At 38.7% G+C, this 24,831-nt stretch overlaps 2 protein-coding genes across 2 annotated transcripts; one reads left to right on the plus strand and one right to left on the minus strand.

The window, feature by feature from the left end:
• Positions 1–44: 44 nt before the first annotated feature.
• Positions 45–22,034, minus strand: LOC129237954 (daxx-like protein). Its single transcript, XM_054872958.1, has 9 exons — positions 22,028–22,034; positions 20,802–21,028; positions 16,764–17,147; positions 15,941–16,668; positions 10,285–11,193; positions 4,248–5,116; positions 3,969–4,174; positions 1,299–1,441; positions 45–1,232 (listed from the first exon to the last, which is right to left on the minus strand). Exons 1-9 carry the CDS (start codon positions 22,032–22,034, stop codon positions 431–433), a joined length of 4,275 nt encoding a protein of 1,424 aa, XP_054728933.1. The 3' UTR covers positions 45–430.
• A 174-nt stretch (positions 22,035–22,208) lies between these two features.
• Positions 22,209–23,453, plus strand: LOC129238167 (testis-specific serine/threonine-protein kinase 1). The gene has a single exon (XM_054873239.1). The coding sequence runs from the start codon at positions 22,403–22,405 to the stop codon at positions 23,306–23,308; it is 906 nt and encodes a 301-aa protein (XP_054729214.1). The 5' UTR covers positions 22,209–22,402; the 3' UTR covers positions 23,309–23,453.
• Positions 23,454–24,831: the final 1,378 nt, after the last annotated feature.

A 24,831-nucleotide genomic window follows, 5' to 3' on the forward strand; every position in this document is an offset into this window, starting at 1 on the left:
GCATATAAATACAAAAACAAGCAGTTAATGAATATGGCAAGTAATAGAAATAATCATTAACAAGCGTTAATTAAAATTAGTCGCTAACCAATTTTCTAGAAACAAAAAACTTAGTGCTACAATTACTTTTGTGTTTGTTAGAGTAGAAAAGTGAAACATAAATAATACCATGAAGAAAATATTGAAATAGCAAATACAAATGCCATCTAACCAGATCGTCTTTCACTATTTGACTCCCAATAGCAATTCTTCCACTTCATATTTGCCTATTTGCTAAACGTAAGAAAACTATATCTGTATAGATGTGTGTGTGTGTGTATGTAGAAATCATGTTGATAACATCATTTTGTTGCATTTGAATTACATTTCACATTTTCACACATCTTCCCCCACTTCTCGTCCGCCACCTACACTTCCTATCCTTTCACATTTATCGCGCATCCTTTGCACTCTCAGCGCCATAGTACATTTTCGGTCCCATTTGACCAGCTGCACCTTCTGCTTTGATTTCGATTACTTCCACTTTCTCCACATCGATATTTGACGTTTGACGTACTGGCTTCGGCGATGCTTCTATTTGTTCTTGATGTTCTTGATGATTGTCCTGTTGCAACAACTGCGCCTGTGATTGCATTGGCGCCGTCTGTGATGGTGTCCGCTGTACAGTCTCGGTTGTTACCGCTCGACTTGTTGCTTCTTCAGCATTTCGTATGGAATGCTGCGATGGTATGTGCCGTTCATCTAAGTTCGCATCATCATAGTCTGGTCCTTGTGTTGAGGAGACCACAATGGGTTTCTGACTAAGTGTGAGTAGACCATCGTCTTTGTTCACTGATGCTGCCGCCACCGTTGGTTGGGTAGAACTTTCAAATGTATCTACGCTGCCGCGTTGTGATATATCATCGACTTCATCGTCGATCAGCAAATTACGCTCAGAGCTTTGTTCACTAACGTGCGCATTAATGGCCCCCAGTTTGTTTGGCGAGTTCAGTGTTCTCGGCAATGTGCGCGGATCTGCCACTGTGGTCACTTCTGCATCATTGACGTTGTCGTCGGCGACATTGTTATTGTTCTCCACATCAACTCCGCCACTGACTTCTTCGCTTTCAATGTGATTGCTCGTTTGTGTGGCGGTTGTTGCTGCCACTACTGCGGCGATTGCTGTTTTGTCCACTTTCTCCTTTTCAACTCGCATCTTCTCTTCCATTTCTTGGAATTTCATTGCTAAATATCTGCAAGGGAGTAAGGAGGCATTAGCAATTGGAAATTGGTTAGATTGGTACAATATTTATGCATACTTATCGACAAGCGGTCCACTGTAGTCTTCTGGGAATTTCGGCGTAAAGGGTAAAATGTATTTGTACAGCCGCTCGTTTAGGACGTAAAGTTGTGCGGTTGTAGAGCATTTCACATTGAACCACCAGTCACAAGTGAGGGCAATCTGAAAAATGTAGAAAGCGAATTAGCTTTTTGGTGTCCTAAATGTGGAGGGGCATATAGTTGCACTGGGGGCCGCCGTAGCCGAATGGGTTGGTGCGTGATTACCATTCAGAAGACAATGACAATGGCTCCTTATAAAAAACTATTTGCTGTCGGAGTCGGCTTAAAACTGTAGGACCTTCCATTTGTGGAACAACATCAAGACGCGCGCCACAAATAGCGGGAGAAGCTCAGCCAAACACCTAACAGAAGGGTAGACGCCAATTATTGTTTTCTTTTTTTGTGGTTATTTGTACCGCATATAAGAATTTATTTCCGTTCATTTATTGTTTTATGTCCACAGTGCGTATGGTCCTCGAAACCCGCTAGGCCACTGTCGACGCACAGTTTTTAGGTTAGTTAAGAAAATCATATAATTCCCTTGATTGATTGTCTGGGAGCACGACGGTCACGTTGTATTCGAGGCAAATCATCGTCTCAACGACAGCCGGGTCTAGGGTTGGATTATTATCCGACCAATTATTTTTGCTTCAGCAGTATTTTTTTTATTGTATAAAGAAAATTATGTGCTCTCAACAACAACAGCAAAAGTCATGGATAGCGCCGTGGTTTATTTACGTAAATTTATTTCAGGACGAGAGGTTGACTTCGTTGTATGAGGAGCTGGTAATATTTTCGGTCAAAAGATGGAGGAGATAGGAGGAATCTTCTTCTACTGCAACCCACCTCGTCCGACGCTGTTTAAAAATGCCCGTGAGTTCATGCCTGGCTCTCATTCAAATTCTCTGTGCTGAAAGAGATAGAAGGAATCTACTACTACAGCCTACCTCGTCCGACACTTAACTCGAACATTTCTTCTCGGTTGTTATGTTGATACACAGAAAGACATAACTTATGGTTAAGTACACCAAGTCGATTCCACTGAAAATAGCCCTCAACTTTTAGAGGTAATGATGGAATATATTTATAGGAGGAAAGCTTATGAGCATGGCGGTTGTTTCCGTCACGCACTCCCTTGAGAGGAAGATCCATCAGAAGCATCGGACTTGTGTTCGTTAGGTAAGATGGGGAGAACCTTTTGACCTTCGACGTCAGTAAGGATGCAGAAGGAATGGTACTAAGGTAAAAGCGGGAATAACAACAAATCACAGTCGCACAGGCAGGCCAGTCGTCGAAAATGTCGATAAAATCACAGAAATAATCGAAGTTGAGTAGTCGTATCATCTCCCAGCAGATAAAGATCGACCAAACAACAATTTTAATCCATTTGCGCAAAACTGGATTCAAAAAGAAGCTCGATGTTTGGGTGCCACACCAATTAACACCAAAAATTATAATAGATCGAATTTCCATTTCCGAAGTCTTGGTCAAACGGAATGAAATCGATCCATTTTTTAAACGGATGGTGACTGGGGATCAGTAATGGATTCAACTGTGTTTTTGGTGGAACTTGAAAGGAATTATTTATTATGAGTTGCTTCCGTATGGCCAAATACTAAATTCAGATTTCTACTGCCAACAACCGGATCGTTTGAAGCTAGGGATTGAACAGAAACGGCCAGGATTAGTTAACCGAAGAGGTGTTGTATTTCATCAGGACAACGCGAGGTCACACACATACTCCACGAGGGACCTACCTCAAGAACAAGTCGAAGCAAGGTCCGAGGGCTCCTGTTCCACATGGTACCAGATTTAATTCTTCGGTCAGACTCCGTAGCCAAGACCAGTTGAGCTTCCATACAGCTCCAAATCCCACAACAGCACACACAAGCTAAAGCTAATCAACTGAACGCCTAAAAGTTCCTTCGCCGTCTTAATATTACTGACCTAACAATTCGACATTCCGAAGGGTAAAGACTACACCACTCACATCATACCGTCCATCGGTCCAACTAATCTCCACACCCGCAAGATTCCTAATGGCTGAGTACATCAGGCATTCGCAGAGGACATGAACCCAGTCCTCTCTTGGCGACCGACAAATACATACATTCGTCATTTATAGACAGCAGCCTCTCGTGCAAAAACGCATTAAGAGGCCTATGCCCTGTAAGGAGGAAGCTCAGGCTAAGGGAAAATCCAAAATCCGGATTTTCCCCGACAAATGAAACATCCCGAATTTACTCATATGTCACAAGGCCTTTGAGACTATTGTCTCAACGGTCTTGCCACTTATTCAACACACACTCATTCAGGAGCCTCTTGCACTCAAAATACCCCCTTGAACATCACCGTCTGCCTGCAGCAGATCAAATCGGACAATCCGAAATATTTTAAATAATTTTTATTTTTCTATTTGAAAACATCTTTGACGGAACAATCGGAATTTATTCCCGGTCATAAGCTATCACATCAGCAGTATTATCCAAATATTTTTAAGGAACGTTTTATGCAACGACTTTTTTATAAATAAGTTAGACTTTGAAAGTAGGACAAGCACGACTTTAAGCTTTACACCAATGCACTTACGAGCATCGCACATATTTTAGCGCATACTTCTGTGCAAATGACTAATTCTTGCCACCTACCTGACTGAAAATGGTACCATTGGGGCAGAGGAATGACGCCTTGCCGCCATTCAAATCGCAATAATGCCACACTTGGCAATTCGTTTCGGGGTCACCAAAGAAGCCCTTATACCGTTGCTCCGCGCAATTGAAATTGGTTTGTGGTATCTCAGCTAAGTTGGGATAATCGATGCCGGCACGTCCCGTGCTCGGTCCTGGATGCTTGTCTAAACGATAGAATAAATATTAAAATATTTTCACATCATCACAACGCACATTCGCTATGATGTCAACACTTACTTGGCAGCACTGGCGACAGTACGCTCGATAGGTCAGGCGCACCACTATTCACCTCTTCACTGCCCGTGCCGTAGTCGTAGTCTGGCGAGGAAGCAGGTTTGTCGTGATGTTGCGATGGATTTGGCACAATTGTTTGTGTTTGCTTGAGATTCTCCAATATCATGACCAGAGTCTTAATCGAATTATCAATGTTTTCCGGCGTCAGCGTTCTCGGCAAGTGATTGCTTGCCTGTAGTTTGTGCAATATTTCCGCCAGCGAAGATGAGCGTATGTCGGGCAATTGATTGGCATCGGCGACGGGCGCAGTTTTCAATGCCACTGGCACTGGTGGATTATAATATTCTGGTAAATTTACTTGTTGCTTATCGTGATGTTGTGGCGGCGGTGGCGGTGCGGCGGGTGGTGGCAGCTTACTGCCAATACCACCCGAATACTTGTGCGATGGTCTCGGTTTGACTGCTTGTGCTGTGGATTTTATAACATCTCCAAAATTGTATTTCGGTTTAACAGCCGCCGGCGATGCATTCGATTGCGGTATGTGTAGCGGTGGTTGTGGTGGCGCTGGCGCTGTGGCCACGATTGGACGTTTTGTGGCGTAGTTGTGCGACTTACCTGCCGGTGGCAGCGGCTGCAAACGTAGTGTCGGTTGTTGCTTGTAGACAGGCCTGCTGGTGGAGTCGTAGTACTCTTGGTTAATGCCGGCGGGCGCAATCATTGGTGGCGATGAAGTTGAAATGACAATAAAAGCATTTTGTTGTGGTGCAGATTTTTGTGGCACAGCCGATGCTGCTGAATTGTGTTGTTGTTCTTCGTCGAGTGATTGTTTGGGATCGTCGACAATGTAATCGATGTATTGAGTTGTTGGAGGCCTGTGCGGGTGGTTGCAAGTATGTGAATGTCAAATGTAAGAGTTATCAACTGCGAACTCGCAAAAATTTCGGTTTGCAATAATAAAAATTGTTTATTTACAGTAAAAATATTTCATTACAACTTTTTTGTTTATTGTTTTAATATTTTGTTAACTCCAAGGCTCTCTTTTACACGATATAGATGCCTTACCTTCATATTAAAATGCTAGTGTGCAAAATTTTAGCAACATGCTACCAAAATTTTTAGGTTATGTTAGGTTCAAATGGTAGCGAAGAGACTCGACGCGCCAGGTAACAATGAAATGCCGTTTTGAGGCCTTAACTCACAGATGGCTGTGTAAAAATCTGCCAGCGCAGTTGATAAAATTGTTAATGTTTCGAATGCTGTGGTTGGTCAAATCCTGCGGAGAATTACACTCCAACTCTCCAAGCGTGATTCTGCGTTTCCTCAGCTGCAACTCCTGCGGCCTTTTCAGTAATCATTCTAAGTTACCCCCAACCATCTAACGTGGGTGTCACTGGGCTAAGGCTCAGTGAGAATGGAGACGAGCCCTGAATTTTCAGGCCTGGGCAGCGCTAACAGATCGAATGTTCTCTTAATGCTATATTCGGACTATTCAAATGTATGTGAAGTGCTTTAATCTTCTCTTCTACCGCTTTGTGCTCATTTATACAAATCACTTTCTTATACCAGGTTTTCTAATGGGGCGGATGGATGCTAACAGGCTGTGGCGGCCATGTTGTTTTGACATCGCCCGCCAGATGCATTGTTTATTAAACCGTCGCCATGGCAAGTAACATGCAACACGTGCAAATGATACAACTTTGTTATGAATGAATTGAGGTTTTGGTTATCTCCCGCAGAGGAAGTTAAATTTGATACGAAGATTTTGAGCTCGTAAGTCTTTGCCAATAAGCCGCAGGCGACGAATTAGAACAGGGGTACTTGAAGTCAATAATAGAAATAATACAAATTGTCTTTTTGAGAAAAAAACATTCATATATCATACTTCAAGATCAGTTCGTAAATGCCGAAGATATGACGAAAAGCGAAAATATTTCGGCCCTTGCCAGCGACACTAAATTTTTTTCTCTACTACTGGTATAATTTTTTTTAATGTAGTAATATTTTTTAATGTAATAATTTTTTTTTAAGTAATACTTTTTTTTTAAGTAATCATTTTTTTTTTTTTCAAATTATTAAATGAATTTTCAATTGTTCTTAGATATATATTTGCGCCTTAAAAGGCATGATTTTAGTTGCATAACATATTTTAAAAACAAATAGAAGGAACTCCAAATTATGAGAATTAATTTGAAATTTCATAATGAGAAACTTCTGTCCCAACAGCATCTAAATGTTTCCTGTCCTCAGGGTTCCTTGAGCTTTCATTAACTTAGATAGTTATAAATATGATAAAATTTCAACGTCGGTCACTCGAAGTGAAACCAGTTAAAAAGGCCATCAATTTAGTTTGAAAATTCAATTCAGAGGAAAAATGTGTGAAAATAATACAAAATTAAGAATCAATTTACTTTTGCTCCATATGACCTTTTGCCTTGACTATGGCCTTGAGACGGTCCAGAAACGAATCGCAAACTCCACGAATATGGCTAGCAGGTATTTTGGCCCGCTCGTGGACAATGGCTTTTTTCAGCGCCTCGAGATTCCTGAATCTTTTAGTTCGGACCTCGCTCTCCTAAAATAATAATCCATCGGACTCGCGTCTGATGAAACTCAGAGCGAATGTGTGGCCGTTATGGAGTTCGGAACGTTGTTTTTTAGTCATTCTTGGTTCACTCGAGCTGTGTGAGATGGCGCCGAGTCCTGCTCAAACGTCCATAGTGTGCCACCGAAATGTTTGTCTGTCCACGGCTTCAAAGCAACCTCCAGAATACTTTCCCGATAATATTTTGCATTTACCTTGACGCCAGGCTCGATGAAAACGATTGGAAAGCGCCAATCTACGGTTACAGCGGCCCAAACCATTACTTGTGGCAGGTGCTGCCTCCTGGTGGCCAATCGATGACTCAAATTCTCGTATAAACGGTCGGTCAGATAAACCCTATCGTTTTGGGAGTTTCCAAATTGCACAATTTCGAAAATTTTCTCGTCAGAAAACACAAGGTTCAGAAATTGACGGCTTTCGGCCAAGCGAAGCAACACCTTCGCACTCTCAAGTCTGACTTGTTGCTCCTTTGGTGTGCGATCTTGTAAGGCTTGACTGTGAGATCATTTTTCATTGTGCGGCGAATACTAGGCCAGATATTTTCAGTTCTTTCGCCATTTGATTGGCACTTCGTCCGGGATTTCGCTCAAGTCGCTTCTTCACTTTTTGAATCATTTACGTGCAACAGTCTTTTGATGACCACCTCCATGACGTTTCGCGATGCTACCGGTATCGTTGTAACGAGTAATGGTGCGATAAACAAAAACTTTATTTATGTTAAGGTGCTCGAGCTCACGAACAATCGCTGGTTTTATTACGTTTGAAATCCATCACTGTTTTTTTCGCGTTTACTCTCAGCAAAATGCTTACGCGCGCTTATAAACAATACTATGGACTGTCCATTAGCCCGTAGATCAGCTGCGCGAGCGGTCTGATGTTGGTTACACTTCGAGTGCCGGACCCTGTACTACATTTGAAGCGACTACCACTTCCCCCTAACTACCTGCCTATGTACCTAAAAGTACATACATATATAATACAAATATTCACATTATTGAGTGGTCCTTAAACTATCAGGTCAGCCCATAAGTTCGTGCGTTTTTTAAAGATGGTTTAAAATTAATAAAAAATATGTTTAAAGTATTTATTCATCAATAATATATTTTCCTTCATTATTTACAATGTCTTCCCAACGTTTAGGCAAATTTTTAATTCCCTGCTAAAAAAATTGTTTGTCCTTGGAGCCAAAATACGCTTCGATATCCCTTTTTATAGCATCTTTTGAGGAGTAGTTCTTGTTACTCGTATGGGATTGAAGTTCACAGAAAGGTGATAATCACAAGGTGCAATATCCGGAGAGTATGGTGGATGCGGCATTAGCTTCCATCCGAGCTCGTTCAGCTTGCCTAATGTTTGCCTTGCAGTATGAGGTCTTGCGTTGTCGTGGTGAAACAAAACTTTGCGTCTATTCACTAAAGACGGTCGATTTTTGTTAAGTGCCACATTCAGGTTTGATAGCTGATGGGAATAATAATCAGCAGTTATCGTCTGGTTTGGTTCCAGAAGTTCATAATAAACAATACCGGCCATATCCCACCAAATAGACAGGAGAATCTTCTTGGGGTGAAGGCCATCTCTAGGGGTCGGTTCTGGTGTTTCATCTTTATCTAACCATTGGTGTTTGCGAACAGGATTATTGTAAAGGACCCATTTTTCATCACCAGTAATGATACGGTTCAAAAAACTTTCATTTTCAAGCCGTTGCAGCAACTGAGAACACACATTCACTCTCTTCTGAAGGTTGGCGACGGAAAGTCTATGCGGAACCCATTTTCCCAGCTTTGAAACCTTTCTCAACTGAACCAGGTGCTTGTGACCTGTTCGATGCGATGAATTTAACCTCTGAGCTATCATATCGACTGTTTCATTATTACCAATTTTATAAAAAAAATACAAAATATGGCTCTTATACGCGTCCGAAGATTCCATTTTATTTTTTAAGAACACGTGCTTTTATCCGCGATTAAAATCACTTGTTGAATACACAGTATATCAAAGAAAATATAAATAGTTCCGTTGTACTTCTGCTCAAATATGAGCGAGACGTTATCAATAAAACGGTCCGCGGATGACATATGGCAAAAATAATTTTTTTGTTTTTTAGTAGGACTGTTATAAGCTTACATGGCAAATTTCAGCGTGATATTTCACATAGTTTGTTTTCTGTGCTACCGTAAACAAGTCAAGCTCGAGTGTGTTCTTCGAATTCTCTTTTGTGACTTCAATTGTCTCAAAATGTTTTCCACGGAGCGGCAACTTGAGCTTGGGAAACAGGAAAAAGTCACATGGAGCCATATCAGGCGAATACGGTGCTTGCGGAACGATATTAACATTATTTTTGTTCAAATAATCGTGAACAAGACGTGATGTGTGAGCTGGTGCATTATCGTGATGCAAGAACCATGACTTGTTGTCCCACAATTCCTTCCTTTTAAGACGAATGTTCTCTCGCAAACGCTTTAAAACGTCTAAATAATATTCAGCGTTAACCGATCGGCCTTGCGGAAGGAACTCCGTGTGCACCACACCTTCGTAATCGAAAAAAACAGTCAGCATAACCTTAAGTTTTGAGCGACTTTGGCGTGGTTTTTTGGGTTGATGTACGGCCCTCTTTGAACGATTTGTACCGCTGGAAAACACGTGCAAGCGATAGATCAGAGTCCCCATAGGTTGTCTGCAACATTTTTAAGGCGTCTGAAGCCGAAATTTTGTTGGAATAACAAAATTTCAAACAAATTCTTTGTTCAACTTGAATTTCCATCGTTAAATTCGAAGAACACACTCGAGCTTGACTTGTTTACAGTAGCACAGAAAACAAACTATGTGACATATCACGCTGAAATTTGCCATGTAAGCTTATAACAGTCCTACTAAAAAACAAAAAATTTATTTTTGCCATATGTCATCCGCGGACCGTGCTATTGATAACGTCTCGTTCATATTTGAGTAGAAGGTATTCCGCGAATAATTTTTTGTATTTTCCCAGTAATTTACAATATTTAAACTACAAGTAGCAGGTAAATGACTATACTGGGTTAAGATCCGAGTACTGTTTCGGTGGTTCTATATTTTTCCAAAACCATCGAAAGCGATCCCTATCGAACACTATTCCACTCCCAAGCTTGAAATCCTCTAAATGACGGCATAAGCTGAATATTGAACCAATCCAATTGTGATCGTGTAATTATAAAGCAAAATAAATAAATAACATTACTTAGAATATAATGTTTCCATTTTCCAAAACATGAAAACCATACTATGAGTTGATTTATGTAAAGCCTTTGATGAACGAATTTTTTCATTTCGAATTATGGAATTTTTAATACTTCAATTCCATAAATAATACTTTGGCGCCAATTAGCAAATTTTACATTCTCACACCACCAAAAACGAAAACAAAAAATTGTTCGATTATGTTTGCATGGAATATTTACTTACCCTAGTCCGTTTGTGAATTGCGGTTGTTGCCTATAGACGCCACCACCTGCACTCTGCCCCACCAAATGTTGTTGGTGCTGTTGTTGCTGGTATGCATCTAATGCCTCACTGACCAAAGTGCGCACCGGTATTTTTACAACTTGCTTAATCGTAGCTACATTCGTTTGCGGTTGATGATTCGGCGGCACAGGCAACTCTGGATGTGGATACACGGCATGCCTTATAGGGCTGTGTTGTGGATAGTTGCCTTGTGTGTCCACGTCTAATTGTTGCTGATTGGATAGAGGGGCAAAGGGCGACGGCGTGGGTGCGGCTGCTGGACCATCATTCTCGCTTAGCACAACAATTTGCGATTGCGGTTGCTGTAAATGCGCCAACTGCTGTTGCTGTTGCTGCTCATACTCTGAGTGCTGCTGCTGCTGCTGTTGCTGCTGTTCTTGTTGTTGTTGTACAATGAAATTTTCACGCTCCTTAGCGCGGTCACGTTGCTTCTGCTGCTGCTTATTGTAACGTATGCGCTGCTGTAAATAGCGAACGTATTTTTCCTGTGGCGTCATTGACTCATCATTCAAATATGTGTAGGAATCCTCCTGATGCAGTATTTCCTGCTGTTGTGGTGGTTGTAATTCCTGTGTCGTGTCAGTGCCGTCGAAAAAATTCTCCGGTCTAGGCGACTGGAAATGCGGATGTTTTTGGCGAGGTCGCGTTGAATGGCGATGAGATTGCTGCGTATGAGAATGCGAATGCGAATGCTGATGGGGATGTAGATGTGCATGTGTTTGTTGTTGTTGTTGTAGTTGTAGTTGCTGCGATTGTTGATTCGCGTTGCTCAGTAGTGTGTCTTTTTGCGGTGTGGTTGTTAATGGATGAACAGGTGCTGATGCCTCATTGATTATGTGATAGGTTGGGCTACAAATTACCACATACAAAAGATAGATAATAAGCGAATGAGAGGCTGAGAGCCTGAGAGCATGAATGGGTGTGTATGATATGAGTGTGTGCGTGCGCGAGCTGGCGCGATTTGTGGTTGACGATAAGTGAAATTGTGCCGTTATCTCAATAAGAACAATATGAGTAATGAACTGTGTTAAATGACGCTACAGTTTATGCTATTGGCTATATTCTACTCCCATGCAAACACATTCACACGCACACACATACATTTTGGTATATTTGTTGCGAACCGCCCATGTGCCGCATTGCTGTGACATTGCCATGAACGGTAGGAGGCTGCAGCGGTATGCAACGAAAGCAATGCTGCAATTTACACACACACACACACATAAACATGCATATACATACATACATACACACGTATTATCGCTGCAATTTGCCGTGTTCGCCGGTAGCCATTTATGACATGCATTTTCAATTTGCAGTTGTTACATTAATTTCGTCAATAACTGGAGTATGAGTGACCTACATGCATACACACATACACATACTCATGTATGTATTTGCTTATATATTGTGAACATTGGTGGCCATAACCGTAAACAGCGACTGGAAATTGCATGCAAGCCATGACCATTTGGCGTGGTTGTTAAAGCGCCTACAGATGTATGTGTGTGTGTGTATGCATGTGCATATGTGATTATATTATCTTCAATATGCGCATATAAAGATATTTTTTCTTTGTTGCACCTGTTGCTTGCCAGATGAAATATATTTTAATTGCATTTAACATTGACTTGCTTTCATTGCATTGGCGATTATGCAACAATCTTATCCAATAATAATTTGCATGCCATACTTGAATGGAAAGCATTTTTTCAAGGTCAGCAGAAATTGGAATACTTCTTATATGCACACATGGTCATTAAAATAGGTACACTGTCTTTATCTAACGATTTCTATGTGCCGCTCGAAAAAATTTAAAATTATTATTGAAATTTCGGTTTTTTTACAAATGGCATAACTGTTTCGTTGTGTATTTAAAACGACCGTTATATTAAGTTGCGTTATTGATTGCACAGATTCGGTTATTTTCATAAATTGTAATCTTGCATAGCCACTAAAACAGGTACTTTGCGGATAACTCCTCATTTTAACTAAATGAGTAGAAAATATTGAATGTAATTGATTAATTAATTTAAAAACTAATAAATAATATGAATTTCTTTGAAATATATTGAACGGAGACTTGTTGTCTATCTTCAAAAACAAAAAAAAATCGTACAAATTTTTCGCTGAATCACTTGGACGGTCAAAATATTTTGTTGTAAATGTCCTAAACCCCAGGAATCGACAGAACTTCATGGTGACAAGAAGAAAATGACTTGCACTGCTGATAATTTAATTGCGACTCTTTTCAAGAGTACAAGTACTTGACTATGAGCCACTAAAGTGGTCTGCTCATGAAGTGTTTTCAGGATATTGAGCTAACTTTTCTGTTCCAATTAAACAAATTAAATTTATTGTTCTATTTAATCATCAAATGCCGTTGCAGCTGAAATCCACAACGTTATATCAGCGGTAACTGTACGGCGTCGATTGTACTTTACAACATAAACCTACCAGCCAGAATAGCTCGTAAAGTTCCTCTATAGAAACATGCAAATTTAAGGAAGGGGGAAGTTTTTCTCAAAAGCACAATTCATTTTGTGGACTAGTACGACAAAATGGTGTGACTTTGGAGCGCTGAAACAAAGATAAATTTATTTGGAAATTATGCTGGGCTAAATGTCAGACGTCCTAAAGGGCAAAAGCGGTTCTCCAAAAAAACGTCAATCGCGGTGGGGGCAACCTAACGATTTTGGGGTGTTTCTCTGGAAATGGAGTAGGACTTATTCACCTCATCATCATCTTGGCGTTACAGTCCGCAGTGGACAATTGCCTCCTCTACAATACGCCTCCATTCTTCTCGACAGTCCAATTTCGCTCTATGTTGTGAGATTTTCATCTTCGTATATCGTTTTCTACGTCTTGCAAAAATCGTCTCCTTGGCCGGCCTCTCCTTCTTTCTCCTTCAGGGTTTGCTTCAAATACTTTTTCACCTCATAACCAATAAAATGGACAAATTTATTTACAAGGACAAACTTCAAGAAGAGATGCTACCATTTGTTGAGGAGAATATGCCATTTCGGTGGCTTTTTATGCAAGATAATGACCCAAAAGCAGTCCTCAATGTTGGTACTTAAATGGTTTTTACAAAATAATGCTCAAGTTATGGATCAACCTAAACCCCATTGAACATCTTTGGGGAGATTTAAAGAAGCGAATTGGAAAGGAAACATTCAAAACTAGCAAGAATTTATGGCAATCAATCAAAGAACTATGGTATTCTACTCCCACAGAAAGCTGTCATAAGATTTTCAATATGCCAAATCGAAAACAAAACGTCATAGACAATCACGGTGGACACAGTGGTATAGAATAATAAAAAAATAGTTATGGATTACACTTCCATAATTTAATTTATTTTTAATAAAATCAATAAGTTCATTTTGTATCGCAGCTATTTCTATTTCGTACCGATTTTAATGATCACTTGAATATTTCCTTTTTTTTCCTATTGCCACCAGTTTAAGTTTTAAAAGATGATTGAATTATTATAAATCTATGAAAAAAAACACACATATAAGTGAATATCTGTTATTATTACCTACATTAAAAAAATTTTCATTTTCCATATGGACGCGTGGGTAGCTATTTTAATGACCCTATGTGTATGTGTGTATATATTGTTTGTATTAATTTTTTATTTAATTATTGAATTGAATTAGACAGAATAATAAATTTAATTTTTTTATTGGAACAGAAAAGTTAGCTCAATATCCTGAAAGCACTTCATGAGTAGACCACTTTTGTGGCTCGTAGTCTAGCACGTCAACTTTTTTCATGATGATGCAAATGAGGGTTTAGAAATCTTGTCATATTTTGCGATTAAATTTTTAATTTTGCGATTAATGTGGGCAAATAACACAGCGAGATCTGATATTAGTGCCAACGTTCTGTAGTGGAATTTTATGAAGATCATTTATGTGGGACTTTTTAACCTTAGCATCCCTTTTTACGTGTCAATCAGTGACCCACTTTATCCTCCTGACACCACAAACGAAAGCACTTAGCCCACATATATGATTGCTACTTTTTAAAGCTAGGCACCGCTCACTATTACTAAAACACAATAAAAAATTTTCTTCTTTCCTTTTGCTCTCGCTGGAACGTTATTTACTGTTATTGCCTACCAAATCCAAATGCGTGATGAATGAGTGAACAAAACAAAATCTATGCTAACTATTGACGAGCCTTTTCGGGTTCCCAATTATAAAATTATGGCTTTATACAATTTTAACTGAAAATTAACTGAAGGTGGTAACGGGGTCTTACGAGGTTATACGAATTCAATGATGTAAATCCAACAGACAATGTCCGTGAGATGAATGAAACTTTTTTTATACATCAAAATGGGCTTAAAAACTTAACAGTTATACCTTGAGATAAAAAAAAAATAGAATAAAACTTAAAAAAAAAAAAATAAAACTAAAAAAAAAAAAAAAACTTAAAAATTGGCGCGTACACCCTTTTTGGGTATTTGGCCGAGCTCCTCCTATTTGTGGTGTGCGTCTTGATGTTGTTCCACAAATGGAGGGGCTACAGTTTCAAGCCGACTCCGAACGACAAATATTTTTATGAGGAGCTTTTTCATGGCTGAAATACACTCGGCAGTTTGCCATTGCCTGTCAAGGGGCGACCGCTATTACAAAAATTTTTTTCTTAATTTTGGTGTTTCACCGAGATTCCAACCTGCATTACAAAAACAAAATATATAACTGAAAAAATAATATAAAACTTTGAAAAAAAGTTAAATTAAAAAATTAAATAAAACTTACAAAAGAAATAAAATTAAATTAAAAAATTAAAAATAAAACTTACAAAACTAAAATAAAACTAAAAAAAAAATAATAATAAAACTTATAAAAATAAAATGAAACTTTGAAAAAAAAACAAAAAAAATTAAACTAAAAAAAAATCTTGGGAAAAAATAAAACTAAAAAAAATTAAATTAAATTAAATTAAACTTACATAAGAAATAAAATAAACTTAAAAAAAGAAATAAATCTGAAAAAATAATATCAAACTTGGAAAAAAATATAAGGCCCTGAAAAAGTATTAAATTAAAAAATTAAATAAAACATAGAAAATAAATAAAATAAAACATAAAGAAATAAAACAAAATTAAAAATAAAAAATAAAATAAATCTTTGAAAAAAAAAAAATTTTAAATCATTCAGCCTTAATTTTCTCTAAATTAAAAAATTAAATAAAACCTACAAAAGAAATAAAATAAAACATAAAAAAATAAAACTAAAAAATAAAATGAAATAAAAAACTTAAAATAAAAAAAACGAAAATAAAACTATCTCATGATCATTCTGATGCTGATGGGCAATCATTCAGCCGTAATTTTTTCCTTTGACAAATGTGTCTCCTTTGGAAAGTTCACTTCACTTTTATGTGAAAACAAAGTTAACTGCAATTGGTTGCACATAAAGGAGTGCGAGTGCTATTACTTGCAACATATTTAATTCCCCCAAAACGCACCCAACACTTAATGTCAACCAAATGACGGCACTAACGCCAACATAACGAAAAGTACGCTTCAATTGGTATTGTCATTATTTGTATGGGAAATGGCTGAAATAAATTTTACCTTGTCGTTGAGTGTGGAATCAGTGCTGCGCTGGCGGCGCTTTCCGTTGGCAACTCTGCTTGTTGAGGCGCTAGCGCGGCTGATGGTGCGCCTGTTGCAGTAATGTATTTTTGCTGTTGCTGCTGAAGTGCCTCGACTGGTATGTCCGGAGAGGTTGGCGTATATTCGTTGCTGATTGTGGGATTCTGCAGTGGGACTGACTTGAATTGGTGGTGTTGTTGTTGTGGCAGATTGACTGGCTGCATCGGTGGCGACAGATCATCAACTAACACTACCGTCGGGTTGCCATAGCCATAATTAAGTGCGTTAGCATCATGATGATTATTGTTGTTGTTGTTGCCGGAGATGATGGCAGTGGCGTCGTTGCCGTCGTCGCTCACTGGCGTGTAAATAATCGGTATAAAATGTCCGGGCAGTGTATTTGATGGTGTAAATGGTGTTAAATTGACTTTGGATTGTTTTGGACGAGTTTGCTGGCGAAACAACAGTGCCGATGCGTGTTGTTGTTGCTGCTGTAGTTGTTGTTGTTGTTGCTGCTGCTGTTGTTGTTGCTGTTGCTGCTCATATTGCGACGTAAATACTGGTAATTGTTGCTGTTGGTGTAACGGCTCTGGCACAGCATTGTGACGAATCATCGTCTTCTGGCGCTGTGGCGGCGGCAAATGCTCATATGGCAGCTGTTGCAATGCTGGTGGTTTTGTGGGCGGAAAATGTTGTACCGTTTTGTGCTGTGAATCATTTACAACATAATGAATTTAATTTTCCCGTTAGTTAAACATGGCAAATGCCCTAAACCAAATTAGCTTAGCCCTTTTTCACTTACTTTATGTTTGATAATCGGTGCAACTGTTGGACCCGGTGGTCCGGGAGGCAGCAAATGCAATACAGGCACTTTGCTGCCTTTGGTATTGATCGCCGATTGGGATAGTGGCGGTGGGGTGTGATGTGGAATGACTGTTGGCGTTGGACCTGCAGCATAGGGTAGCTGATGGTAAACATCGCCTGCACTTGGCAGATAATGCTGCTGTGGCTGTGGCGCTGGTGCATATGCCAAGTCTCCATTGTTCAAGGTGCTGGGCGGTGGAGCGCGTAAGTGCATGTACTCCTGGGGCACGGCTATAAGGCCACCGACGGCGCCTGGTGCTAAATGACCTTCCACGGCTATTGGTTTCGTATATTTGGTGGCGATTGGGTGAGCACTTTTGGGCTAGTGGAAAGAAATGGAATTTTTTCAATGAAAAGTTCTTCGAATTTGGGATGTGCAGTCGTTGAAAAATACTTCAGCGAGTATCGCTCTCAACATTTCATACTTTTTTTTTAAGAAAATCGCTTAAATGTTTTGCGTATTGGGTTTTATTTTATAAATTCAAAGTTTTTTCAATCTGTATCAGTTTTTTTATCTAAGAAAAACTTAAAATTTTTTACTTCATGTAGAAAATATAGGTGGTTGAAATGGTTGAAGTACCACTCTGGCACTCTCTAAGTAGCACTAAAGCTCCGTTTTGATACCATTATGAATGAGACCTCCAACAGGGGGAGCTGCTGATGTAATGGAGAAGATTGATGGGACTTATGTTGGGGTACTGCCCCAGAAGAAAGGAGCGCCCAGTGACCTTAATCGTCTAGCTGCCAAATCCGGATATTCACAACAGCCTCCTTCTATGAAAAGTCCCCACAGCTTCTGCAATGGGAATTAAATGGGAAACTTAGGTTTTCCGATCGTCCAATGGCTGGTAAACACAGCTACGAGTTTGGAAATTTAATGGCGTGGAGTTCCCAGAACTTTCTGTGTCTTCCGTTTATTGTATTGGGGCCAAAGGGTTATCGAAATGCCATATGAAGAAATGGAGCTCCATCTTTTCTCCGCTTTCCTGAGAAATAAGTTGTGGAATTCCCTTTAATAACAGACAGCGGGATTCCGATGACCGGGTAGGAGGTCTCTGAGACCAATTCAGTTCCCTTCCTGGCAAGCTCATCACAGTTGTTTCATTTTTCTCTATGTTCTGGAGATCAGACAAATGTTACCTACACACTAGGCCTGGTCGATTTGTGGCGAGGCAAAAAAATCGCATTGCTCTGTGAAAATCATATTCTAGGGATCAAAATAAGAAACTTTGCCGAAGAAACCATACCTCTAAAACGAATTATGATGTCCCCCAATTCGGGTCGAACTTTTAGTTACTTTTGTGGGGAGGCAAAAAAATCGCCCATTGCTCTGTGAAAATCATATTCTAGGGATCAAAATAAGAAACTTTGCCGAAGGAACCATACCTCTAAAACGAATTCTGATGTCCCCCAATTTGGGTCGAACTTTTTAGTTTCTTTTATATAACTCACTTAAATTAATTTTTTCATTTACATATGTTCTGACTAAATAAATTTCTTAAGCGAAAAAATGGATATTATTATAAATAAATAATAAATATTAGTATAAATAAATAATAAATATTATTATAAATAATTAAAAATAAAGAAAAAACAGCCATTTAGCTGATTTTTTCATGTAAAGGCCAAAAATGGTGATATTTTGAAATGATTGTATGGGGAACCCCCCAGGGGCTGTCCAAAGTTAGTGGGGGTCGTACATTTGGACTCGATTGGAGCACTCTAAATGGGTCAAAGTGGGATTTTTCGTTCGACCCAAATTGGGGGACATCAGAATTCGTTTTAGAGGTATGGTTCCTTCGGCAAAGTTTCTTATTTTGATCCCTAGAATACGATTTTGAAAGAGCAATGAGCGATTTTTAAATCGAGCCGCCCTAATACACACCCAACTTTAATTACGAAGCCGCAAAATTGAATGAAGAAATTACTAAAATAAAGTGCGGGCATGTGGCCACGGATAGTCATAATGACCCTTCTTCTCGTGAGTTAAAAAAAACTGGCATACCGAGTGTTCGATTGCATTTGTCTTCGTTTACTGGTTTTATTCAAAAAATATCAGAGATGTTGTATTGTGCAGGGATAACTAAAAGCAGTCTGCATAATTGTAGAAAAGTGCCTTTAGCTTATACCTGGAAGAATCTCGCGAGAATGAGCAGATACAAGCGTCTTTTTAAACTCACAAAGTTGCTAATTCGACTACATGAATGAATGAAAATATGGGTCGCACTTCGACCTCATGGTCTTTTATGTTCTCTACTCATCAAAGTGCCTCATTCAAACCTAGTTCTGTTAGTAAACCTAAGATAGAGCTGGGTCGAGCTAAAACTATGCGCCTTTCTTCCAACCGAGATATCTCATCCTTCATCGTGTTGTAGCATCACATTCAAGATTAAGGTGCGCTAGAGTCTCCTGGGACAGGTCGCAGAAACGAAAGGATTCAATGGATTGTATCCCAATCCTATGCAGATGGCTACGTACAGACTACATGAACATTCTCAGTTTGTCCTTCGGGAGGGTTATAAGTTGAATGAGCCATTAAACATCCTCATTAAGCTCTTCTCCGTCTGGCGTTGCCCCATAATTTGGTGCCAGCCCACGTCTTTTTTGCCTTCGCTCTTCGCTTCTAAGCTTCTTCTTAATGATGTGGTGTCCCATAGTGTGGTGCCCTATTAATAACGAGTAAGTTGGATGGTGTATTCTTAGCAAATTGAATTTTTTGATGCACTCACGGACTAATGAGACTTAACTTCAAAGGATGGCAATGCCATTAGTGCCGCCTGACTGTCGCTCAGAATGTCAATTCGCTCATTCCGGAGATTTCTGTCTAAGTTGACGATCTCTGCACATAGACAGGTGGAAAACTCCTCATTAGGCACAGACCGCTTTGTTTTGCCGCCATATATTCCAGTGCCTATGCCTTCTGATGTCTTCGAGCCATCTGGAGTTTCCTTTCAAGAGTAGTTGAGCTCCAGCTTACTCTATCATCGATCCTGCACTTCTACTCAAAATTAAAATCCTTAGTAATGATATCATCCCTGGGTGGTAGCTGAGCAAATGGAAATTGACGGCTCAACGGCTCCATGTTCTTGGGTGTGAATACTTATCTTTTACCAAAACCTTCCCTAGTCATACTTAACCTTTGGTTACTAAGTAAATACTCAAGGCGGTAAAAAAATTTCACTAGATATCTATAGAAGAATCACTTTGAAGAGCCCCCTTCCAATGAAATTTTCCCTCTCTTACACACGCGGCGGCAAACAATTATTGATTATATTTACATAAAAGTGTAGTTCATTGTCAAACAAAAACCATATAAGTTAAATTTTCACATTTTATGCAAAAACTAGAAAAATTCCACAAACTTTGCATCCCAATTTCACGGTTTTTAAGAGAACTTTTGTAAATATTTTTGGTATGCAGTTTTAAAACTTATAAAATTTTAGTACAGTGTAAAGTGCAAGTTTGAAAATGGCAAAAAATCGTCTTGAAATTTTATTTTATTTTTTCCATAAAAATGCAGAAAATTAAAAGGAAAAATTTATATAAACTCACTCGGAATTTTAGTTCCTGTGAATCTGCAGGAAAAAATTGGAGGAAGAAAGAGAGATAAGAACTGGCATTCATTTTCTGATGCGAGTGTTTCATGAATTTGGAGATTTTCAGCTTTGTTATGCACCAGTAACAAAATAATTTAGTTTAATTTTTTTCAGTTGAAAAACAAAAATATTTAGTAGAGCTTTCTTGCCTAGAACAAAACTAAAACAAATCTAATGTTTTTTGAACGATGCAATTTTTCAAAGTCGGCTGACCTTTTTGACTCTGATTTCGTTATTATTGAACAATTTAAAAAATAACAAACCTGCCAAAAACTTTGCATTACTCTTGGGTTAGAAGCTTTAAGTGTAGAACAACTTTTAGTTTTACTATTCGATCATCCAGTTCTGCGATAAAATCATAACCAACTATTTTTACTTACCCCTTGAACGGCGTATTGCTGATTGATGGGGAAGTCTGGTGGCAAATAGAAAGCCATGTAGGGTATCAAGCGACGATTGCGTTCGGAAGCACTTAATATAGAGTCGCCAACAGTAGTGACATTATCCTTGGCAAGCAGAAGATTTTCTCGGAGCAGAGTTTGTGTGATGTTACTTGTTTTCGGATCTGGACTGACCTGTATACACTGGCCATGCTTGGCAACTAGAGCTGGAAGAAAATAAAAAATAATAAAAAATAAAATTAGTAAAAAAATTAATAAAAAAAATTGATAAAAAAAAAATAATCGATTATTTTAGGAGTTGCATTATCATTAATAGGTAGCTTAAAATAGTTCAGGAGGTGAAAGACCAAGTACGAAACACCAGTTACAAAAGAGCTTGCGTGAAGGCAGGTAAAAAAATCAGGAGTGAATTTAATATAAATTTATTTATTTTCCTATGCCAATTTGAAATTATTGTCCTCAGAAATAAAAAAATGACATCATTTCCCAAACTATCGGTGGTATATTTCTCTGCTCAGTGAGGAATTTAGCCCGGTTTGAATCTCAATTTTCTCCGGCAATGTTTTTTCTCCGGCGATATCTAAAAAGAAATTCCCCGTTTTGTCTGAAATTTAATAATTATAGGTATATTGGGTTGTCAAGTAATGCGCGGTAACAAAAATCCTCAACATCCTCTGCAATCTCTCTATTTCGCGATTTTCTTGATCTTCGCTCAGTAGTGCACAGAGTTGTTGGCTCCGCAAAGAGTAGTAATAAATTAGGACGAATGAAATATTGAAGATTATTGAGCCCATTATTTTATAAAAAAAAAATGTGAGATACTTTCTGGTAACAAACTATGAAATACAAGGTGGCGCAAAATTAATCACCCTATCGGAAGATTTATAATTTCTGCGAATGGTATCGTATGTCAATCATATTTGACACTTCTTATGAACTGGACAGCTGCACTATACAAACAGACAAGCAATGGAGCGCTTAAAAGTCGAATAAAAAAATGTTCATCGCTCAAAACAAAAATTTTTTTTAGTAAAGCAGTTATTCAAAAATGAAGTAGGATGATTAATTTTGCGCCACCTTGGAATCATTTTTTTTATTTATAATAGTAAAAAAGTTATTCAAAACAAAATTAGATGTTTCATCTTGCACCACCTTGTACAAATGCTCAGCTCGTTTTTTGTTTATTTTGCGAAAATTATGCATACAATTCATTCGGAAAATTTTTTTATTTTGTTTTTGTTTTGTGCAGCGAGACTTTCTAACGTTTTCGTTGAGTTTCCGGTTCATTGCTGCGAGAAAAACAGCAAATAAATTAGTAAACAACGAAATATCCGATAAAAGAATGAAACGATAACTGCCTGGAGAAACTCTTTTCTCAATAGCTTCTTTTCCAAAATTGTCAAAATTTCTTTGAAAGGAGATTAAATTTTATATTTTTTTTAATAAAAATTCTTTGATATCAATAAAAGTTTGCATAAACATTATTTTGGTCGACTCTTTCGAGTGCAAATTCAAATCATCAGAGTACCATCTTCAGATGCAATTATACAAAATTTCAACATTATAAAAATCCAACAATTATGTCAAAATTTTCGACAACCTCCAGTCGCCAATTGAACACGCGCAGCTCCGATATCGATGCCTTGGCTCAGCGTGGTTACAATATCGGACACAAAATTGGCGAGGGTTCCTATGCGACCGTAATTACAGCCGGTTATGCAGACGATGCTGGGCACGGTGTACATTTGGCCTGCAAGATAATTGACAAAGCTAAGGCACCCTCGGATTTCGTACACAAATTCTTTCCGCGCGAATTGGAAATTTTAACGAAAATCGATCACCCAAACATTATACAGATACACAGCATTCTACAGCGTGGCCCGAAAATCTTCATATTCATGCGATATGCAGAGAATGGTGATCTATTGAGTCATATCAAGAAGTCGGGACCGGTTGAGGAGCTGCAAGCGAAAGCCTGGTTCATGCAGATGGCTAAAGCTCTCAAATATCTGCATTCGCACGATATCGCCCATCGCGATCTGAAATGCGAGAATATACTGCTTTCGAAGCGTCTCAATATCAAATTGGCTGACTTCGGCTTCGCACGCTATTGTTGCGACGAAAGCGGACGTGATATTAAATCGGAAACCTATTGCGGTTCGGCGGCATACGCTGCACCCGAAGTGGTATGCGGACGTCCATATGATCCCAAACTAGCGGACGCTTGGTCACTTGGTGTCATACTATTCATAATGTTGAATGCCAAAATGCCATTCGACGATAGCAACCTGAGTAAGTTGCTGGACGATCAACGGAGTAAGAAGTTCGCATTTCGACGCAAATTGCAAGATCACATATCAGCGCAGGCAAAGGCTACGGTGGCGGTGCTGCTGGAGCCCGAACCGCATGCGCGTTGGAATCTACGCGAAATACTCAATTGCAGCTGGTTGCGAGCCGACGAGGAGGATCACGAACCGTTGGCTTAGTCTAAGACTGTTCGAACGGCACAATACTCATTATCATTTTGAGCAGCGTATCTGATTGATTCTGGACCTAATGCTAATGCCTTTGAATTCTTGTATGGGAAAAAAAGAAATTTTTATATTTATATATACATATATATATATTTTTTTTATTTGTGTAATGTATAATGTTGGTCATTAGTGAAAATTGCCCACCTCCACACTGTCTACATATATATAGTCTTTATTTTTTGGTCGTAAAATTGCTATAAGTACATGCATATACATAAATATGTGTATCGCACACATATATATGTATATGTGATGGTTTTTTTTTGGTTGTAAATTTCTCAAACTTTTCCTCAGCTCAACTAGTAGATTTGATTTGAAGCAAATGCATTCGTATGTCATATTTTTATATTTCTATTAATACCTATAACAGCTTATTTGAATTGGCCGCTTTTAGATTTGCCTGGTCATGAACCGAGGCCAGTACCAAATTAAGGCCAATTTGTCATGTAACGGCTGGCAACGATTAACCATCCGCCTCTCCTTAACAGAAGCTGTACATTGACGTTGTGGTTTAGAGCAGTAGTATTTCTAATACTATTCTCAATTATATGTGTCACAAAATAACTTAAGTTAGTAAAAAAAAATTATTAATTATAATAAATTGTAATTGTACATTTTCAAAACAGTGCTTGTCCGTTAATCTATCGTCACGAAAACAAATATTTGTGTGTTTTTTGAAATTTTATTTCATTGATGTAAACGCGAAGGGGGACAGCATTTCACGTAATGTGTGGTCAAGTAATTTAGTTAATAGTTAATACATCGGCGGAAAAGTCCCGGGCCTAACAAAGAAAAGACGTGTTTTTTTTTTGTTCAAATTTAACTTTCTTCATCTACGTAATTTCCATCAAAAACAACGCAATCATTCCAGCGCCGCTCTAACATTTCAATATTACTTTTGTTGAACGATTTATCTTATGCCTCAAAATAGTTCTCAGTTTCAGCGATAACCGCTTCATTCGAGCGAAATTTCTTACCGGCGAGCCATTTTTTAATGTCTGCGAACAGCCAGTAATCGCTGGGCGCCAAGTCTGGCGAATGCGGTAGATGTGGGAGCAATTCGAAGTTCAATTTATGTAGTTTTACACGGTGCGGTCATGATGCAGTGAGCAACGCGGCACTCACTTTGAACAGAGTTTTCTCAAAGTCAAATGCTCATGCAATATAAACTCAAGATATTCTTTTGATATCTTTACGATGTCAACTAACTCACGCAACTCCACTTTTCGATCATTCAAAACGATTTTGTGGATTTTTTTTGGTGTTTTCTGGTGTTACCGCTTCATTTGGGCGGTGTCTCTACGACCTCATTTGAAGTCCGCAACGATGGGTTTTGTTACTGTTTCTCATAGAGTGGAGTCCCATAATACTTTTCAAGCATTTGCTTCGGTTGAACGGTTTTTTTTCCATCAAAAAGTAGTGTAAAATAAAAGTACCAAGTTCTTTTTGATCCAGTGTTTTGAAAATAACAAAAG

This window comes from Anastrepha obliqua, chromosome 1 (genome assembly GCF_027943255.1).
Source record: "Anastrepha obliqua isolate idAnaObli1 chromosome 1, idAnaObli1_1.0, whole genome shotgun sequence".
Taxonomy (NCBI): domain Eukaryota; kingdom Metazoa; phylum Arthropoda; class Insecta; order Diptera; family Tephritidae; genus Anastrepha; species Anastrepha obliqua.

Excerpts from the sequence above, each read along its gene's own strand:
- LOC129237954 (XM_054872958.1), bottom strand. Across the intron at positions 11,194-15,940 it reads ATTCCACACTCAACGACAAG|CCCAACCTATCACATAATCA; the intron begins GTAAAATTTATT and ends GGTAATTTGTAG. Across the intron at positions 1,233-1,298 it reads AGTGGACCGCTTGTCGATAA|ATATTTAGCAATGAAATTCC; the intron begins GTATGCATAAAT and ends ACTCCCTTGCAG.
- LOC129238167 (XM_054873239.1), top strand. The coding sequence starts at position 22,403 with ATGTCAAAATTTTCGACAACCTCCAGTCGCCAATTGAACACGCGCAGC.